The following is a 16,766-nucleotide window of genomic DNA, read 5'->3' on the forward strand; positions in this document are numbered from 1 at the left end:
GAAGATCAGGTTAGTAAATAAAATTTGTTTTGAATTACACAGAAGCCCTCTCTTGAGTTTTGTTTTGTTTTTTGTTTTTTGTTTTTTTGCTTGTTGCCGTCTAATAGGTTTGGATGTTCAAACAAGCTTCAGCATAACAGGTACATAACAGGATGTCCTTGGCTACATGCATTAAAGCACAAACCGGGCTGTCCCTCTTCCTACATGGATGGAACAACCCTTATTTTTGCATCCAAAGATATACATACGCACACCCTTGTTCACGAGTAACCTACAAGATGCCTGAGATGGAGATTCAGAAGTGAATCCAACTGACTGGCTGAGGTCACAAAATTCATCTTGGTTAAAATGGGTAGACTGAGAAAAATGAAGTTGTTAATTTCAGACGTGTTGAGCTCCAACCACATGCTAAACTAGGGCAAATTGGAGTTTGATAGCTATTGTTTGTTTATTTATTTAATGTTTTTGCCGAGTACATATTAGATAATATATATAACTTTGCGTCAATTACCTGACCTTCGGACCTTTCGCCGTGAATTGAAAACATACTTGTTTATTCAAGCGGGACTGGCTTAATTTTAATATTCTAAATTTTTAAATTTTTTAAATTTTAATAATTTTAACTGGTGTATTTTATTTATGGGTCAAATTTGACGGTTTTAATTTTTGGCCATTTATAGAATACGTTATTTTAACTATGGTTTTAATCTGTATATTGTTCTGTTTTAATCTGGCTGTACACCGCCCTGAGTCCTTTGGGAGAAGGGCGGTATAAAAATCTAAATAATAAATAAATAATAAATAAATAACTACAAACATGAATTGAATACATAAAATGAATACAATTAAAGAGAACATTAGGACAGGGACGGTAGGCTCGCTGGTGCTCTTATGCACGCCCCTTACAGACCTCTTAGGAATGGGGTGAGTTCAACAGTAGACTGTCTTAGGTTAAAATTGGGGGCGGGATTTGGGATGAAACCAGAGGGTCAGATAGTGCATTCCAGGCATTGACCACTCTGTTGCTGAAGTCATATTTTCTGCAATCGAGTTTGGTGTGGTTTACCTTAAGTTTGTATCTATTGTGTGCTCATGGATTGTTGGGGTTGAAGCTGAAGTAGTCATTGACAGGTAGGACATTGTAGCAGAAGATTTTATGAGCTATGCTTAGGTCATACCAAAGGCAGCGTAGTTCTAAATTTTCTAAGCCCAAAATTTCAAGTCTGGTAGCATAAGGTATTTTGTTGGGAGAGGAGGAATGGAGGACTCTTCTTGTGAAATATTTCTGGACACGTTCATTGTATGGTAGAAAGCCCGCCATTATCTTAGCATGTGGTCTGACCGCGGTCATCATGAAACATCATCATACAGTTTATTTCCTTAGAGATAACATTTTATGTGAACACAGGAAGCAAGTTGCTAACCCAAATCTAACACAGTGTGAGGATTCCATGGATTGTGTTGGAACGTCAATGGAGATTGTCAATCATCCAGGTCATGGTTGTCCCAAAAGTGCTTTTTTTCCAGAAGACAACTAGACTTTCTTGGTTTTTCTCTTTGAAAAATATGTGATCCAAGAAGCTTCTTGAGTTCTGAACTGAACTTCAGAGCTGAAGAAGCTTCTTGGATGAGAAGCAAAATGTTTTTCAAAAGAAAAAATAAATACCAAGGAAGTCCACTTGCCCTTTCGGGTAAAGGACCTTTGGGATATTATTGTGGTGGAATGCAGTCTGGATTCCCAGGAGGGAAGGGCTGCATTCCAGAAGACCAAGAGACAGCAAAGTTTAGACCAGGGGTCTCCAACCTTGGCAACTTTAAGCCTGGTGGACTTCAACTCCCAGAATTCCCCAGCCAGCTTTGCTGAAGTCCACCAGGCTTAAAGTTGCCAAGGTTGGAGACCCCTGGTTTAGATAGTTTGATTAGTGGAAGTCCCTTGAAGTTCTCTCTACATGGGGCTTCCCTTGAAGAGCACCCGGAGGCTCCAGTTAGTCCAGAATGCAGCTGCGCGGGTGATTGAGGGAGCCACTCGTGGCTCTCATATAACACCTCTCCTGCGCAAGCTGCACTGGCTGCCTGTGGTCTTCCGGGTGCACTTCAAGGTGCTGGTTACCATCTTTAAAGCGCTCCATGGCTTAGGACTGGGATACTTACGGGACCGTCTTCTGCTACCACATGCCTCCCACCGACCGGTGCGCTCCCATAGAGAGGGCCTCCTCAGAGTGCCGTCAGCCAAACAATGTCGGCTGGCAGTCCCCAGGGCGAGAGCCTTCTCGGTGTGGGCACCTGCCCTCTGGAATGAGCTTCCCCCAGGACTTCGTCAACTTCCTGACCTCCGGACCTTCCACCGTGAGCTGAAGACTTATCTATTCTTTAGCGCGGGACTGGCATAAATTGGGGTTTTTTTGGATTTTAATGGGGTTTTATATCGCTATGTATTTTATATTAATTATCAGCCAATTTGAATAAGTTTTTTAATTTTGATTTTATTGTATTATATTTAAGTACGCTATTTTTACCTGGCTGTAAACCGCCCTGAGTCCTTCGGGAGAAGGGCGGTATACAAATTAAATTATTATTATTATTCTCAGAGTTTATTTTAGTGATGCAAGTACTTGTTTTAGTTTTGCAAGATTTCTGCTTATAGATGACAAACAATGAGGTCTGTTTCTGTTGCTTCCTACTGGGAGGAGGTTTCAAAGTATTTCTAGCAGGGCTACCAGATTCTGGAACACTTTTGTTCCCTATGCCATCCATCTGGTAAATTCTCAAGATTCGTTTTTCTCACCATGTACATGTATACATCCAAACTAGACTGTATGGTTTCTCCATGTCATGTAATATATGTGGGTATATGCCAGTGGTAAAATCCAATTTTTTTTACTACTGGTTCTGTGGGCATGGCAGGGGAAGGATACTGCAAAATCTCCATTCCCGCCCCACTCCAAGGGAAGGATATTGCAAAATAGGGCCTCTGGTGGCTCAACAGACTAAATCAGTCTGTTATTAACACAGCTGCTTGCAATTACTGCAAGTTCAAGTCCCACCAGGCCCAAGGTTGACTCGCCCTTCCATCCTTTATAAGGTAGGTAAAATGAGGACCCAGATTGTTGGGGGCAATAAAGTTGACTTTGTATAATATACAAATGGATGAAGACTATTGCTTAACACAATGTAAGCCGCCCTGAGTCTTCGGAGAAGGGCGGGATATAAATTGAAATTAAAAAAAATCTCCATTTCCTCCCCACTCCTATGGTCAGCCAGAGGTGGTATTTGCTAGTTCTCCAAACTACTCAAAATTTCTGCTACCGGTTTTCCAGAACCTGTCAGAACCTGCTGGATTTCACCCCTGGTTTATGCATAATTTTGTATTTATTTATTTATTTACCGTGTTTCCCCAAAAATAAGACCCTGTCTTACATTTTTTTGAACCCTGAAATAAGCGCTTAGCCTTCTTTTCGGGGAGGTCTTATTATTTTGGGGCGCGTAGAGCAAAATGGGACTCCTCTTGCCATCTTACCTGACTTCTAGCTCTGCGTTTAAATATTTTCAGGAAGGGCTTATTTTTTGGGGGGAGGCTTATTTTAGCGCACGCGCTCAAAAGCCCGATTGGGCTTATTATCAGGGGATGTCTTATTTTCAGGGAAAAAGGGTAGTCATGTTTTGGTAGTGAATATTGGAGATGGAGACCCTTTGAGAGCCGTGTGCAATGAAATTTCATTTTAATGTATGCCGATTAGCATACATTCGAAGTGCCAATAAAGTTATTCTAAACTCTTAAGTCTAAAGGAAACTGCTTAGAAGGATGACAACCTGTCTTTCTTGGGTTTTGGAGCCTTACAATTATTGTTCAAATATATTTGCAGACTGTGATCTGAATGAACTAAATAAGGCAGCAAGATGTTTTTTAATCACCCTGTGTTCATTTTCCTCCTCCATAATCGATGTAATTCTCAGAGCAAGCACAGATTGCAGTCATCTATAAGATAGATTCTAAAAAGCTATGCTTCTCTCCTAAGGGGAAGGTTTAGGTTTCCACCACATGCAATTTTAGTGACCACCTTTCCAAATAAACGGTGGCATCTGAATGTTTTAAACCAGAGATTAATTTTGAAGAGACTTGCAGGACAGACTTTATTAAAAAAAAATTTCCCCAATAGAGGCAGGGATGGAGCAGTGTTCAATTGCCAAAAAAGTGTTGCTGTGGCACCACCTACAGGCAGCAGAGAGAACAGCCCAGTTGCCCCTTAAAACTTGGGTCAAAGTGGAAGATGAGATGCTTCCAAATTTCAGTCGTCCCCTAATTTTATCCTTGAGAATAACTCAGGTTGAAAAAGTTATGCGAGTTATGATTTCGCAGGCTTCTTTTTTTCACGGGGATAAAATTATGGAAGACCTTATAGATACCATCCAGAACTTCCCAGAATAGCAACAACAACAAAAAAGGATATTTATACAATCAATCTTTTTTTAAAGGAAGTTGGAATCCTATACAGGGCTGATGTCTAGCATCTCCATTCTTTGCAAAAACATGCCTTGGGCCCTAGAAAGACTTTTCTTCTGGGCATTCTCAGAAACATAGAAGTGAAATCTGTTTCGGGTTCTTCACCCAAATGAGGAAATAAGATGAAAAGGTGTAGCAGAAAACAGTTTAGAGAATGACAACATTGTCAACTTGGAAAGGACCATAAGGATCAGCTAACTCAGCCCTCTGCAGTATGTAGAAGGATCAGTCTCTCTCCCTCCCTCCGTCTCTTTCTCTTCATCCCTCCCTCTCTCTCTTTCTCTCTTTCTGTTCCTCCCTCCCTATGAATAGACAATCCACACTTCATCCGTCATTTTTGTGGGAACTGCCACCAGCTGCATTCCAAATTCCAGATGTGCACGTGGGCCCTGAAAAGATAGGCCCCACCTCACTGAATTCTGATTGACAGCTGAGGCCTTTCCAGGCGACTGGAAAGTTGCTTTAGAATTTCCTGCCGCTTAGATGGTTTTTAGCAGATTCTCCGGGTCTCTTAATGTTTTGCATATACAACTCGAGGTAGCTTTCTGTACTGAGTTATGAGTCTTCTGGCCAAATAAATGTTTATTAATGACTGATTTATTCAGTGTGTGGGTAGCTGCTCTCTTGCCAAGCAACTCTAGGCAGCTTAAAATGGATTAAAAAAAAATCATCAGAATATACAAAATCTAGCAAAGGCACCTGGAGGACAATAATCTGTCATCATCGTCAGCCATTCAGTCGTGACCGACATATTGCACAGAGTACAGTAATCCACATAGTGCATATTAGTAGCAATAGCAATAATTCTTAAACTTATATATCACCCCATATTGCTTTAGAGCACTCGTTTTTACTGACCTCAGAAAGCTGAGTCAACTTTGAGCCGGTCAGGATCGAACTCCTGGCAGTAGGCAGAGTTAACCTGCAATACTGCATCCTAATCACTGTGTGACCAGGGCTCCTCTTAATGGTTTATACAGCATCCTGTGAGCACAGGCAATTGGAGATAGATGGTCCTATAGATCAGGGGTCTCCAACCTTGGCTTCTTTAAGACTTGTGGACTTCAACTCCCAGAGTTCCTCAGCCAGTCCACAAGTCTTAAAGTTGCCAAGGTTGGGGACCCCTGCTATAAATAAACTGGCCTACTTGGGAGTCAGTGCAACTCAAGCAGCGGAAGTGCGGTGGTTAGAGTTGTCTCCATAAAGATTTGCGCTGGACCATTACTGCAGTGTGCCCTACAAGGGGCTGCCCTTGAAAGCTATAAATTTGCAAGCTGAAAAGAGAGAAGTCGCTTCTGGGTGGTCTTAAAGAACAGGAAACTAAACTGACGGTCCATCTCTCTTTTCACCTTGCATATGTATAGCTTTCAAGGGCAGCCCCTTGTAGGGCATACTGCAGTAATCCAAACAATCATCGTAGCTGGGTATTCTGATGGATAGTTTGGGTTTGGGCCATTGGTGGCATCACCTGCCAAAACCGTGAATAGATTCTCTGTGCTTGCAAATTATTAGGGGGTTTTTTTATTATGATTATCATTCCTAGCTGATTATTCTGATGGACAGCTTGGATTTTGGCCATTGGTGGCATCACCTGCCAAAACTGCCTGGATTTTCTGTGCTTATAAATTATTGGTTTCTTAGAAACTCGGCTCCATTGTTATGCTAAAATCCAAGATAGGAAAAGCTGCCTAAGCGAGACTTTTCATACGAGAGTGTTATTTTTTTTTTCCTTTCATTCCCCCTTTCTTTTTCAACATCCAACACAATCCACTTCTGGCCCTTGATGATAGGATACGTAAAATAAATACTGTTTTTCAAATCTGGGCCCTACTTGTTTGAAAAAGTATTGTATTTAATTCCCTGCAATGACAGACTTTTATTCAAGATCCTCAAAGCGAAGGGCGTTTCTTCAGTGTTCAGTTGTTGTTTGCCAGGGATGTACAAAACTTGCCAATTGGGCGAGTACATTTTGTACATTCCTAGAATTTGCTGGGGGGTTTTTTTTCTCATGCTGAATTACCTCCGAAATTAAACTAACAAGATATGTTCTTTCATTCTGTGCAGATCATGGTCTATCATCCTAGTTTTATAAAATACGTTTACGACAACTGGCTCCAACATCACGGGAGGTATCCCTCAACCGGCTTCCTGTCAATTATCTTTGCCCTTCACCTCTGTGATGAGGTAGGTACTGTCTCTGACCTAGGCCTCCTTAGAAATTAAACAGCACAAAAAGAGTCCCGGCAAACCTCTTTAATTCATATGGCTGTAAATTACTTTCATTTACAGTCCACAAGGCTGGATAAGCAGCCTTTCAGGGGAATATTTACAAACACCCACCTTATCTCCCTTGGAATGCTGCCAGAGAACTAATTGCTAATCGCAGGGCAAGGCCAAACTTAGCACAGAGTCATCAGAGCTTTTCCAGAGCTTTTACCGACCAGATGAACTAATTGCTTCCTGCAAAAGCTCACGTCCCGTTCGCTTCTCTTTTATGTCTTCTGGGAGAGGCCAATCATCTCCAAGCCTTACTCCCAAGTCAACCCTGTTTCCTTAATTGTTCCTGTCTCCTGGCAGCTCTGCCCATGCGCACATTGGGAGCAGGCTCTGTTGTGTCTCGCCCGCTCCCCCTGCCGCAGCCGGGCCCCTCTTATCTCCTGCCAGAGGCTGATAGTTCGGAAGAATGTCCTGGCATGCCTCCAGGCCCCAGCCCTGGCACCATGCCTGGACAGGCCGAGCAAGACGAAGGGCCTGACGTGCCTTCAGCCTCCAGTCCTGGCACCATGCCCAGGCAAACGGAGCAACTAAACCCCTCCCCCACAGCATGTGGGCCTGAAGAATGTGAAGCCAGTCATGAGCTCAGATTACCAACAGCTGGAGGCTGGAGAGATCCTCGCTTCCGGAGAATTGAGAGGCGACGTCAGCAAAAAGAAGGGAGGGGCAGGCCTGGATAAGTGCTGAGTCATGGAGCCACACCCCATGGCCTATATAAAGGATCTGCTTTCTGGCATTCTCTGAGTCAGGCAAAGTCTAACTTGGATTGCTGAAGTCACTTCCTGGTCTCCTGCCTGCCTTGAGAACTCTGATAGGACTTTGGCAGAGCTGCAGAGGCACGCTTGATACAGACTTCCCCGACCCGGCCGTCAGCGGAGGAGTGGGACACAACAGGCTTAGGCTGTTCTTCTGCCTCGCTGATGTCAGACTCCGGAGGCTCTGGAAGCAGCAAAGAACTACCAGTTGGCCTTGGCCCCCTCTCTGCATCCAACTTAGAGCCCTCATCCAAGCCTTCCCCAGACTCCAGGACTGGCCCACGTGCCCCAACTTCCTCACTGTCCGAATCTGTTGCCAGCTCTTTTGGCCACTGGCGGGCCACAATAGGTGTCCTACTAAGGCTACCTTCAGAAAAAGTGGGAGAAAAGCTGGTTTGCATGGCGACCTGCATGACTTGATAACCCAACCACTGTTCAAGTTCACCCTTAAATACGCAAAACAAACAAAAAAGGATGCTGAGACTTTGGAAAAAGTGCAAAGAAGAGCAACTAAGATGTTTAAAGGCCTGGAGAATAAAATATATGAGGAACGGTTGCAGGATTTGGGTTTGGCTAGTCCAGGGGTGTGCAAACTTGGCTCTTTTAAGACTTGTGGACTTCAACTCCCAAACTTCAACTCCCACTGGAAGTTGAAGTCCATAAGTCTTAAAAGAGCCAAGTTTGCAGACCCCTGGGCTAGTCTAGAGAAAAGAAGGACTAGGGTGGACATGATAACATTATTCCAGTATTTGAGAGGCTGCCACAAAGAGGAAGGGGTCAATCTATTTTCCAAAGCACCAGAAAATAAGACAAGAAACAATGGATGGAAACTGATCAAGGAGAGAAGCAACCTGGAATTGAAGATAAACTTCCGAACAGTGAGAGCAATTAACCAGTGGAACAGCAAGTTGTGGGTGCTTCATGACTGGAGGCTTTTTTTTTCAAGGGGCAGCTAGACTTTCTGGACCAGAAAGTCCAGTTGCCTCTTGAAAACAAAGCACTTTTGGGACAACCATGACCTGGATGACTGAGAATCTCCACAGACATTCATGACTGGAAGTTTTTAAGAATAGACCGGACAGTCACTTGTCTGAAATGTTGCAGGATCTCCTGCTTGAGCAGCCTGGACTTGAAGACCTCAAAGATGATTAGGGGACTGAAGAATGAAGAATGGTTGCAGGAACTGGGGATGTCTAGTTTAATAAAAAGAAGGACTAGGGGAGACACGATAGCAATGCTTTTTTTTATTTATTTACATTTATATCCCGCCCTTCTCCGAAGACTCAGGGCGGCTTACATTGTGTAAGGCAATAGTCTCATCCTATTTGTATATTTATATACAAAGTCAACTTATTGCCCCCCCAACAATCTGGGCCCTCATTTTACCTACCTTATAAAGGATGGAAGGCTGAGTCAACCTTGGGCCTGGTGGGACTCGAGCCTGCAGTAATTGCAAGCAGCTGTGTTTAATAACAGGCTATCTTACAGCCACCCAATATCTCAGGGGTTGCCACAAAGAAGAAGGAGTCAAGCTATTCTCCAAAGCACCTGAGGGCAGGACAAGAAGCAATGGGTGGAAACTGATCAAGGAGAGAAGAAACTTAAAACTAAGGAGAAATTTCCTGACAGTTAGAACAATCAATAAGTGGAACAACTTGCCTGCAGAAGTTGTGAATGCTCCAACACTGGAAATCTTTAAGAAAATGTTGCATAACCATCTGTCTGAAATAGTGTAGGGTTTCCTGCCCGGGTAGGGGGTTGGACTAGAAGACCTCCAAGGTCCCTTCCAACTCTGTTGTTATTATTATGTTATTAAGGTCCCTTCCAGCTATATTCCAATTCATATTCAGAAAAAAACAACTTTTTAAAATGTTTTTTTCCACACATCCCTGTTCTCCTAATGAAGCTACTCCTTATTTTCTGTAAATTCATCTCAAACCGTTGCTGCATTTCAGCTCTCGGCACCATTGCCTCCTTTAGACCAGTGGTTTCCAACCTTAGCAACTTCAAGCCTGGAGGACTTCAACTCCCAGAATTCCCCAGCCAGCAAAGCTGGCTGGGGAATTCTGGGAGTTGGAGTCCTCCAAGCTTAAAGTTGCCAAGGTTGGAGACCCCTGCTTTAGACAGTGAGAATTCTAGTTCAATGCGTCTTGAGGGTGGTAGGTGGCTAACCTCCTACTAAATCATGGGGGGTTTTTTTTCGTCCCAGGGAGCCTACGTAATTTTAGAAAACAATATCTTCAGTTGCAAAGGAGGGGGGCTAACATTGTCTTGTGGTTGTCATGGTTACTTCAGCAATACCTGCAATGGTATTAACGGAGCGATAGAATCAAGATTACGTGAAGTTTCAATACCGCTCTACAAAGCCTTAGTAAGAGCACACTTGGAATACTTGCACCCAAGGGGTGGACTTCCAAAATTTTAGCAAGGGGTTCTCTGCCCGGGTTGCTGGGTGGGCGTGGCCATGGTAGGCGTGGCCTAGTCCGCCTCCTGCACCATGGTGGGGGGGGACGTTTTTGCCCTCCCCGGGCTCCAGAGGCTCTCTGGACCCAAACTTCCAGTTAGACCTTTTTTTCGCCTTCCCTGAGCCTCTGCGCATGCCCTGCACTTACCTGCATCCGAAAAAGGCTGCATGGGGACTCCTGGGAGAGGTGGGGTGGGGTGGGCGGGCCCAGCCAGGAGTGGGATTTGGGGGTTCTCTGAACTGCACAGAATCTTAGCTAGAGGTTCTCCTGAACCCTGCGAACCCCCAGCGGCCCACCCCTGCTTGCACCTAGTTCTGGTCGCCACAATATTTCACAATACAACAAAATACCTTATTTTACCAGACTTGAAATCCTGGGATTAGAAAACTTAGAACTCCGCCGACTCCGACAAGACCTGTGCTTAACACACAAAATCATCTATTGCAATGTCCTTCCTGTTAAAGACTACTTCAGGTTCAATCGCAATAATACAAGAGCAAACAATAGATTCAAACTTAATGTTAACTGCTTCAATCTTGATTGCAGAAAATATGACTTCAGTAACAGAGTTATTAACACTTGGAACACACTACCTGACTCTGTGGTCTCTTCTCCAACTCCCAAAAGCTTTAACCAAAAACTGTCTACCACTGACCTCACCCCATTCCTAAGAGGACTATAAGGGGCATGCATAAGTGCACAAAAGTGCCTACCTGTCCTATTGTTTCCCTTCGATATATGCTCTTGTATATAATGTTGTGACAAAATAAAAAAAATATTAAAAAAAAAGATGTTGAGACTCTGGAAAGAGTGCAGAGAAGAGCAGCAAAGATGATTAGGGGTCTGGAGACTAAAGGAGAACAGTAATGGAAACAGGATGTGTGGAAAAACATTTTTAATGGTGTCCTGGGTATTTTTAGGGTCAACTTGAACGATGGTTGGGTCATCAAGTCAATGCAGGTGGCAGGAATTGGGTATGTCTAGTCTAACGAAAAGGACTAGGGGAGACACGATAGCAGTGTTCCAATATTTGAGGGGCTCCTACAAAGACGAGGGGCTCAAACTGTTTTCCAAAGCACCCAAAAGGCAAGACAAGAAAAAATGGATGGAAACTAACCAAGGAGAGAAGCAACCTGGAACTAAGGAGAATATTCCTAGCGGTTAGAGCAATCAACCAATGGAGTAGCTTGCGTTCAGAAGTTGTGGGTGCCCCATCAGTAGAGGCTTTCAAAAGGAGGCTACACAACCATTTGTGTGAAATGGGGATTGGACTAGAAGGTCTCCAAGGTCCCTTCCAACTCTATTATTCTGTGCTCTAAGATTAATAGAAATGTTAGCTATAAGGAAAATGAAATCCACTTAAGAACCAAAGTTTGCAGAGTTCTTTCTTTCTCCCCCCTCCATTCATTATTTCTCCGTAGGTGAGTGAATGCGGTGGCCTGGAGGTGGAACTCTGGCCTCACAATCAGGAGGCTGTGAGTTCGATCTTAGGTAGAGGCAGATATTTCTCTCTCTGAGCACATTGAGAATTTATCTGCTGAATAAAACTCCGTATTGGCGACAGGATGGGCATCCGGCCAGTAAACACTCGGCTCCGTTCAGTTGCCCAGACTACACCCCACTAGGGATGATGGGGTCATTAAAAGCAGATAATGACGATTCTTTCTCCGTAGGTGGATCTCTACGGCTTTGGGGCAGACAGTAAAGGCAACTGGCATCACTACTGGGAGAACAATCCTTCGGCGGGAGCCTTTCGTCAAACCGGCGTCCACGACGGAGACTTTGAGGCCAACGTGACGCAAACCCTCGCCTCCGTGGCCAAAATACGGCTCTTCAAAGGCAGATGACCCCGGCTGTCAGACAAGCGGTGATCTCCTGACGAGAAGGAAAGGCAGATGTTTTTAAAAAATAAATGGAGTCTTGGAGTGGGGCGGTCCGTCAAGTCTCAGCCGAGAAAGCTTCAGAGACTGCAAGCTGCAATTAGCAGGCAGCTTTGAAAGCCCCCCTCAAAGACGGCTTCGAAGTTTTGACAGCATAGGAAAAACGCCTCCATTTGGAAAGGAACGCCTGTTCGAGACTCCCCTATTGTAATCCATGTTTTAATTCCTTTTCCGTCTTCAGAATGACTGAGTCTTCAGCTTCTACATACAAACAAAAAAAGTGGGGGGCAGAAGAGATCAGGGATTTGCAAACACCCTCTTGATTCCAAAATTACCTCAGAAGAGCTTTATTCCAATCTCTGAAGGATCCTGGCAAAGGCCAAAAAAACCCCATTCTTGTTGGGTGGGAATGAACAAGATGGTTGCGGCCTGCTAGCTAAAGGGGTGCCGTGCCGTGTCGTTTTAAGTGTTTTTGGCTATTGAAACGAAAAATGTCCTTTTTTCCCCCCGGGTAATATTACCGTTGCAATTTAGTGTGGTTACAAGCCCAGGAGCGGGCTCAAAAGAAAATAATGCAGGGGGCAAGTTAATACTTTTATTTACTTTTATTTTTTAAATGGTCTGCCACAGCATGGTTCTCCCTTCTCTTGCAAAGCAGAGAAATGAATTAATGTTGCACACAAACACACGCACAAAGGACACGCACCAATACAGTGCAAGATCGGGGTTCATAAATTTAGACAACCCCTAGAGCAGGGGTCTCCAACCTTGGCAATTTTAAGCTTGGTGGACTTCAATTCCCAGAATTCTGGGAGTTGAAGTCCTCCAGGCTTAAAGTTGCCAAGGTTGGAAACCTCTGCCCTTGATTTTAAATTTCTGCATCGTTGGGAGTTTTGCAGCCCAGAACTTTGGCTTCACACACAAACACACACATACACCTGTCATTGACATGTGCCTTTCTAAAACACCCATAATATAAAGAGAGTCTATTTGTCTGTTCCCTCAGAGACTGAAATCTCAGAATTCTACTTGTTCTATGAAAATAAGGGACAGAAAGTTTTTTTAAAAAAAAAAAAACAAAAACAAAACTGCTCATCGCATCTTGTATGGGTGGCTTTTGACGTTTTGGGGGCAGACAGTAAAGGCAACTGGCATCACTACTGGGAGAACAATCCTTCGGCGGGAGCCTTTCGTCAAACCGGCGTCCACGACGGAGACTTTGAGGCCAACGTGACGCAAACCCTCGCCTCCGTGGCCAAAATACGGCTCTTCAAAGGCAGATGACCCCGGCTGTCAGACAAGCGGTGATCTCCCGACGAGAAGGAAAGGCAGATGTTTTTAAAAAATAAATGGAGTCTTGGAGTGGGGCGGTCCGTCAAGTCTCAGCCGAGAAAGCTTCAGAGAACTGCAAGCAGCAATTAGCAGGCAGCTTTGAAAGCCCCCCTCAAAGACGGCTTCGAAGTTTTGACAGCGTAGGAAAAACGCCTCCGTTTGGAAAGGGACGCCTGTTCGAGACTCCCCTATTGTAATCCATGTTTTAATTCCTTTTCCGTCTTCAGAATGACTGAGTCTTCAGCTTCTACATACAAACAAAAAAAGTGGGGGGGCAGAAGAGATCAGGGATTTGCAAACACCCTCTTGGTTCCAAAATTACCTCAGAAGAGCTTTATTCCAATCTCTGAAGGATCCTGGCAGAGGCCAAAAAAACCCCATTCTTGTTGGGTGGGAATGAACAAGATGGTTGCGGCCTGCTAGCTAAAGGGGCGCCGTGCCATGTCGTTTTAAGTGTTTTTGGCTATTGAAATGAAAAATGTCCTTTTTTTTCCCGGGTAATATTACCGTTGCAATTTAGTGTGGCTAAAAGCCCAGGAGCAGGCTCAAAAGAAAATAATGCAGGGGGCAGGTTAATACTTTTATTTACTTTTATTTTTTAAATGGTCTGCCACAGCATGGTTCTCCATTCTCTTGCAAAGCAGAGAAATGAATTAATGTTGCACACAAGCACACGCACAAAGGACACGCACCAATACAGTGCAAGATCGGGGTTCATAAATTTAGACAACCCCTAGAGCAGGGGTCTACAACCTTGGCAATTTTAAGCTTGGTGGACTTCAACTCCCAGAATTCTGGGAGTTGAAGTCCTCCAGGCTTAAAGTTGCCAAGGTTGGAAACCTCTGCCCTCGATTTTAAATTTCTGCATCGTTGGGAGTTTTGCAGCCCAGAACTTTGGCTTCACACACAAACACACACATACACCTGTCATTGACATGTGCCTTTCTAAAACACCCATAATATAAAGAGAGTCTATTTGTCTGTTCCCTCAGAGACTGAAATCTCAGAATTCTACTTGTTCTATGAAAATAAGGGACAGAAAGTTTTTTTTAAAAAAACAAACAAAACTAAACTGCTCATCGCATCTTGTATGGGTGGCTTTTGACTTTTTGGGCGGCAGAAGAAGGAAAGGAAAAAGGAACCTTTTTTTGTTTTTGGTCATATTTTCAAGAATACTTAGGAGGGGAAAAAATGAAAGATTTGTACTTCTATTTTTTACAGTTGTTGTAAATTTAAATATATATATTTTAAAAGTATTGAGAGTTAAAAAAAAAAAAAGTGGGGATGGAGAGGTTGTCCCATCAGCGTGAGTACAGGAAGCCACGGATCTGAGAAAACGTAGTTTGCCAACATAGTCTGTTCCATCCGAATTCCAGGAGGTCCATTTTGAGAGAGAGGAACTATTGGAAGAACTCCAATTAAAACCAATCAGCTTGGTTGACACCCGAACCATCAATAAAAAGTCCAAATAGAATAGAATAACAGAGTTGGAAGGGACCTTGGAGGTCTTCTAGTCCAACCCCTTGCTTAGGCAGGAAACCCTACACCACTTCAGACAAATGGTTATCCAACATCTTCTTAAAAATTTCCAGTGTTGTAGCATTCACAACTTCTGCAGGCAAGTTGTTCCACTGATTAATTGTTCTCACTGTCAGAAAATTTCTCCTTAGTTCTAGGTTGCTTCTCTCCTTGATTAGTTTCCACCCATTGTTTCTTGTCTTGCCCTCAGGTGCTCTGGAGAATAGCTTGACTCTCTCTTCTTTGTGGCAGCCCCTGAGATATTAGAACATTGCTATCATGTCTCCCATAGTTCTCCTCCTTTTCATCAAAGTAGACATACCCAGTTCCTGCAACTTCTTCATATGTTTTAGCCTCTAGTCCCCTAATCATCTTTGTTGCTCTTCTCTGCCCTCAAATAACAATCTACAGTCCCCAGTTGCAAAAGTTACAGAACTTTTACAGAAAAGTGACAGGAGAAGGACTTCAATGCTCTAGAATGTGGACCTTAAACTTAGATAAATGTAGCCAACCAGCTGTTTGGACAGCCAACCCCAGAAGCCAATTGGGGAGGTACTGAAGAGGTAGCAGCATTGTGAAAATGGAGATGGATGGATGATTATTACCTCATTTAACTAGACATCCAACAACCCTCCTCTCTCATCTGTAGGACACAAAGAACTACTAAGGATCAAGATGCTACTTTGCATGCCTTTTTCATTGTGCATTGATCCATCTTTCCACACCATGGAATCCTACTATTGGGTTTGGAATGTTAGGCACCATAGTCTAGCACTTCTGGAAGTACTACCCAGATTGAGCTAGGCTGGTCTAGAACATGGAACCACTTCTTTTTATAAAACAGAAAAATAAAATTGGGGTTGCAATGTAAACTTCCCCCTCCCTCCAAGAGTTCCTTGACGGGTTGCTAGTCTACTTTCTGGTTTGGAGGTCGTAGGATGACGCTGTCTTCTTCAAAAGAAAACCTGGCCGATTTCAAATGAGCTACATTTTTAAGTAGATTGTCCCGAGTACCGTAAATCAAAGCCTTCATACATTTTGTAGCACAGGTTTAAATCACGATTTCTTTAAATCATGCTCAAGGACATTAGTCCTCCTGAGACTGTATGGCTTCTGGAATGAAATTGAGCTTCTTTTTCTAGACTTTTCTAGGTTCTGCAGTTTGTTTTTTCTTTTAATGGCGAGTTATTTACGTACAGGAAAAGGTGCTTCTACTTATCTCCATGAAGACATGTGCCTCTTGAATTCTGCTGATCAAACTTTGATTAAGGATTAGAGCAGGCCAAAGTAACTTCGTCTTGCTCAGTTGCCATCCTTAAACTGTGTACCCCAAATCCTCTCTTCAGGGGTTTGCTTTTATGCTGTATTTTTAAACTACCAAACAGGAATAAAAGAATTGATCTAAATGTTGTCAATAGCTTAAATGTACATGTGTGTTGAAGCACGTCTCCAATATTTCCAACTGCAGGATTTGAGTTGCACCGAAGGTTTATAAATCTATTTTATTTATCATTTGGGCCGACAGGAAGAGAACAAATGTGATATTTAATGCTATTGGGAGAATCTGGGAGAATTTTATTCCGAAGAATAGAGAATGGTTCACAGCAAACAACAACTGATTGCAAGGTGTTGTGTTCCCAAATTGTATGTGTATTTTAAACAGTCTCGGGGTGATCTAGGACAACTCGCCACAGTCAACTCGCCACGCGACAAGAGTCACACTTTTATCAAAGAAATGGTGGAATAGAATCATTAAAGAAAGGGTGAAAAAGGAGGGACAGAATGAGAGGTGGATGACAAAAATTAAAGTATTTTTTAAAAATAATTTTAATCTCAGACTGCTAAGACAGTCTGTTATTAACAGCAGCTGCTTGCAATTACTGCAGGTTCAAGACCCACCAGGCCCAAGGTTGACTCAGCCTTCCATCCTTTATAAGGTAGGTAAAATGAGGACCCAGATTGTTGGGGGGCAATAAGTTGACTTTGTATAATATACAAATGGATGAAGACTATTTCTTGACATAGTGTAAGCTGTCCTGAG

The 16,766-nt window shown here is 43.3% G+C and overlaps 1 protein-coding gene across 3 annotated transcripts in view; it reads left to right on the plus strand.

The window, feature by feature from the left end:
* ST3GAL1 (ST3 beta-galactoside alpha-2,3-sialyltransferase 1) overlaps nt 1–16,135 on the plus strand; it is a 149,963-nt gene extending 133,828 nt beyond the window's left edge. For all 3 annotated transcript variants that reach the window (XM_058174709.1, XM_058174710.1, XM_058174711.1), the window contains 2 exons: nt 6,566–6,685; nt 11,669–16,135. In XM_058174709.1, coding sequence (XP_058030692.1) covers nt 6,566–6,685; nt 11,669–11,842 — 294 coding nt within the window. In that variant the 3' untranslated portion in view covers nt 11,843–16,135. The remainder of the gene's footprint in view (nt 1–6,565; nt 6,686–11,668) is intronic.
* Nucleotides 16,136–16,766: the final 631 nt, after the last annotated feature.

This window comes from Ahaetulla prasina, chromosome 3 (genome assembly GCF_028640845.1).
Source record: "Ahaetulla prasina isolate Xishuangbanna chromosome 3, ASM2864084v1, whole genome shotgun sequence".
Taxonomy (NCBI): domain Eukaryota; kingdom Metazoa; phylum Chordata; class Lepidosauria; order Squamata; family Colubridae; genus Ahaetulla; species Ahaetulla prasina.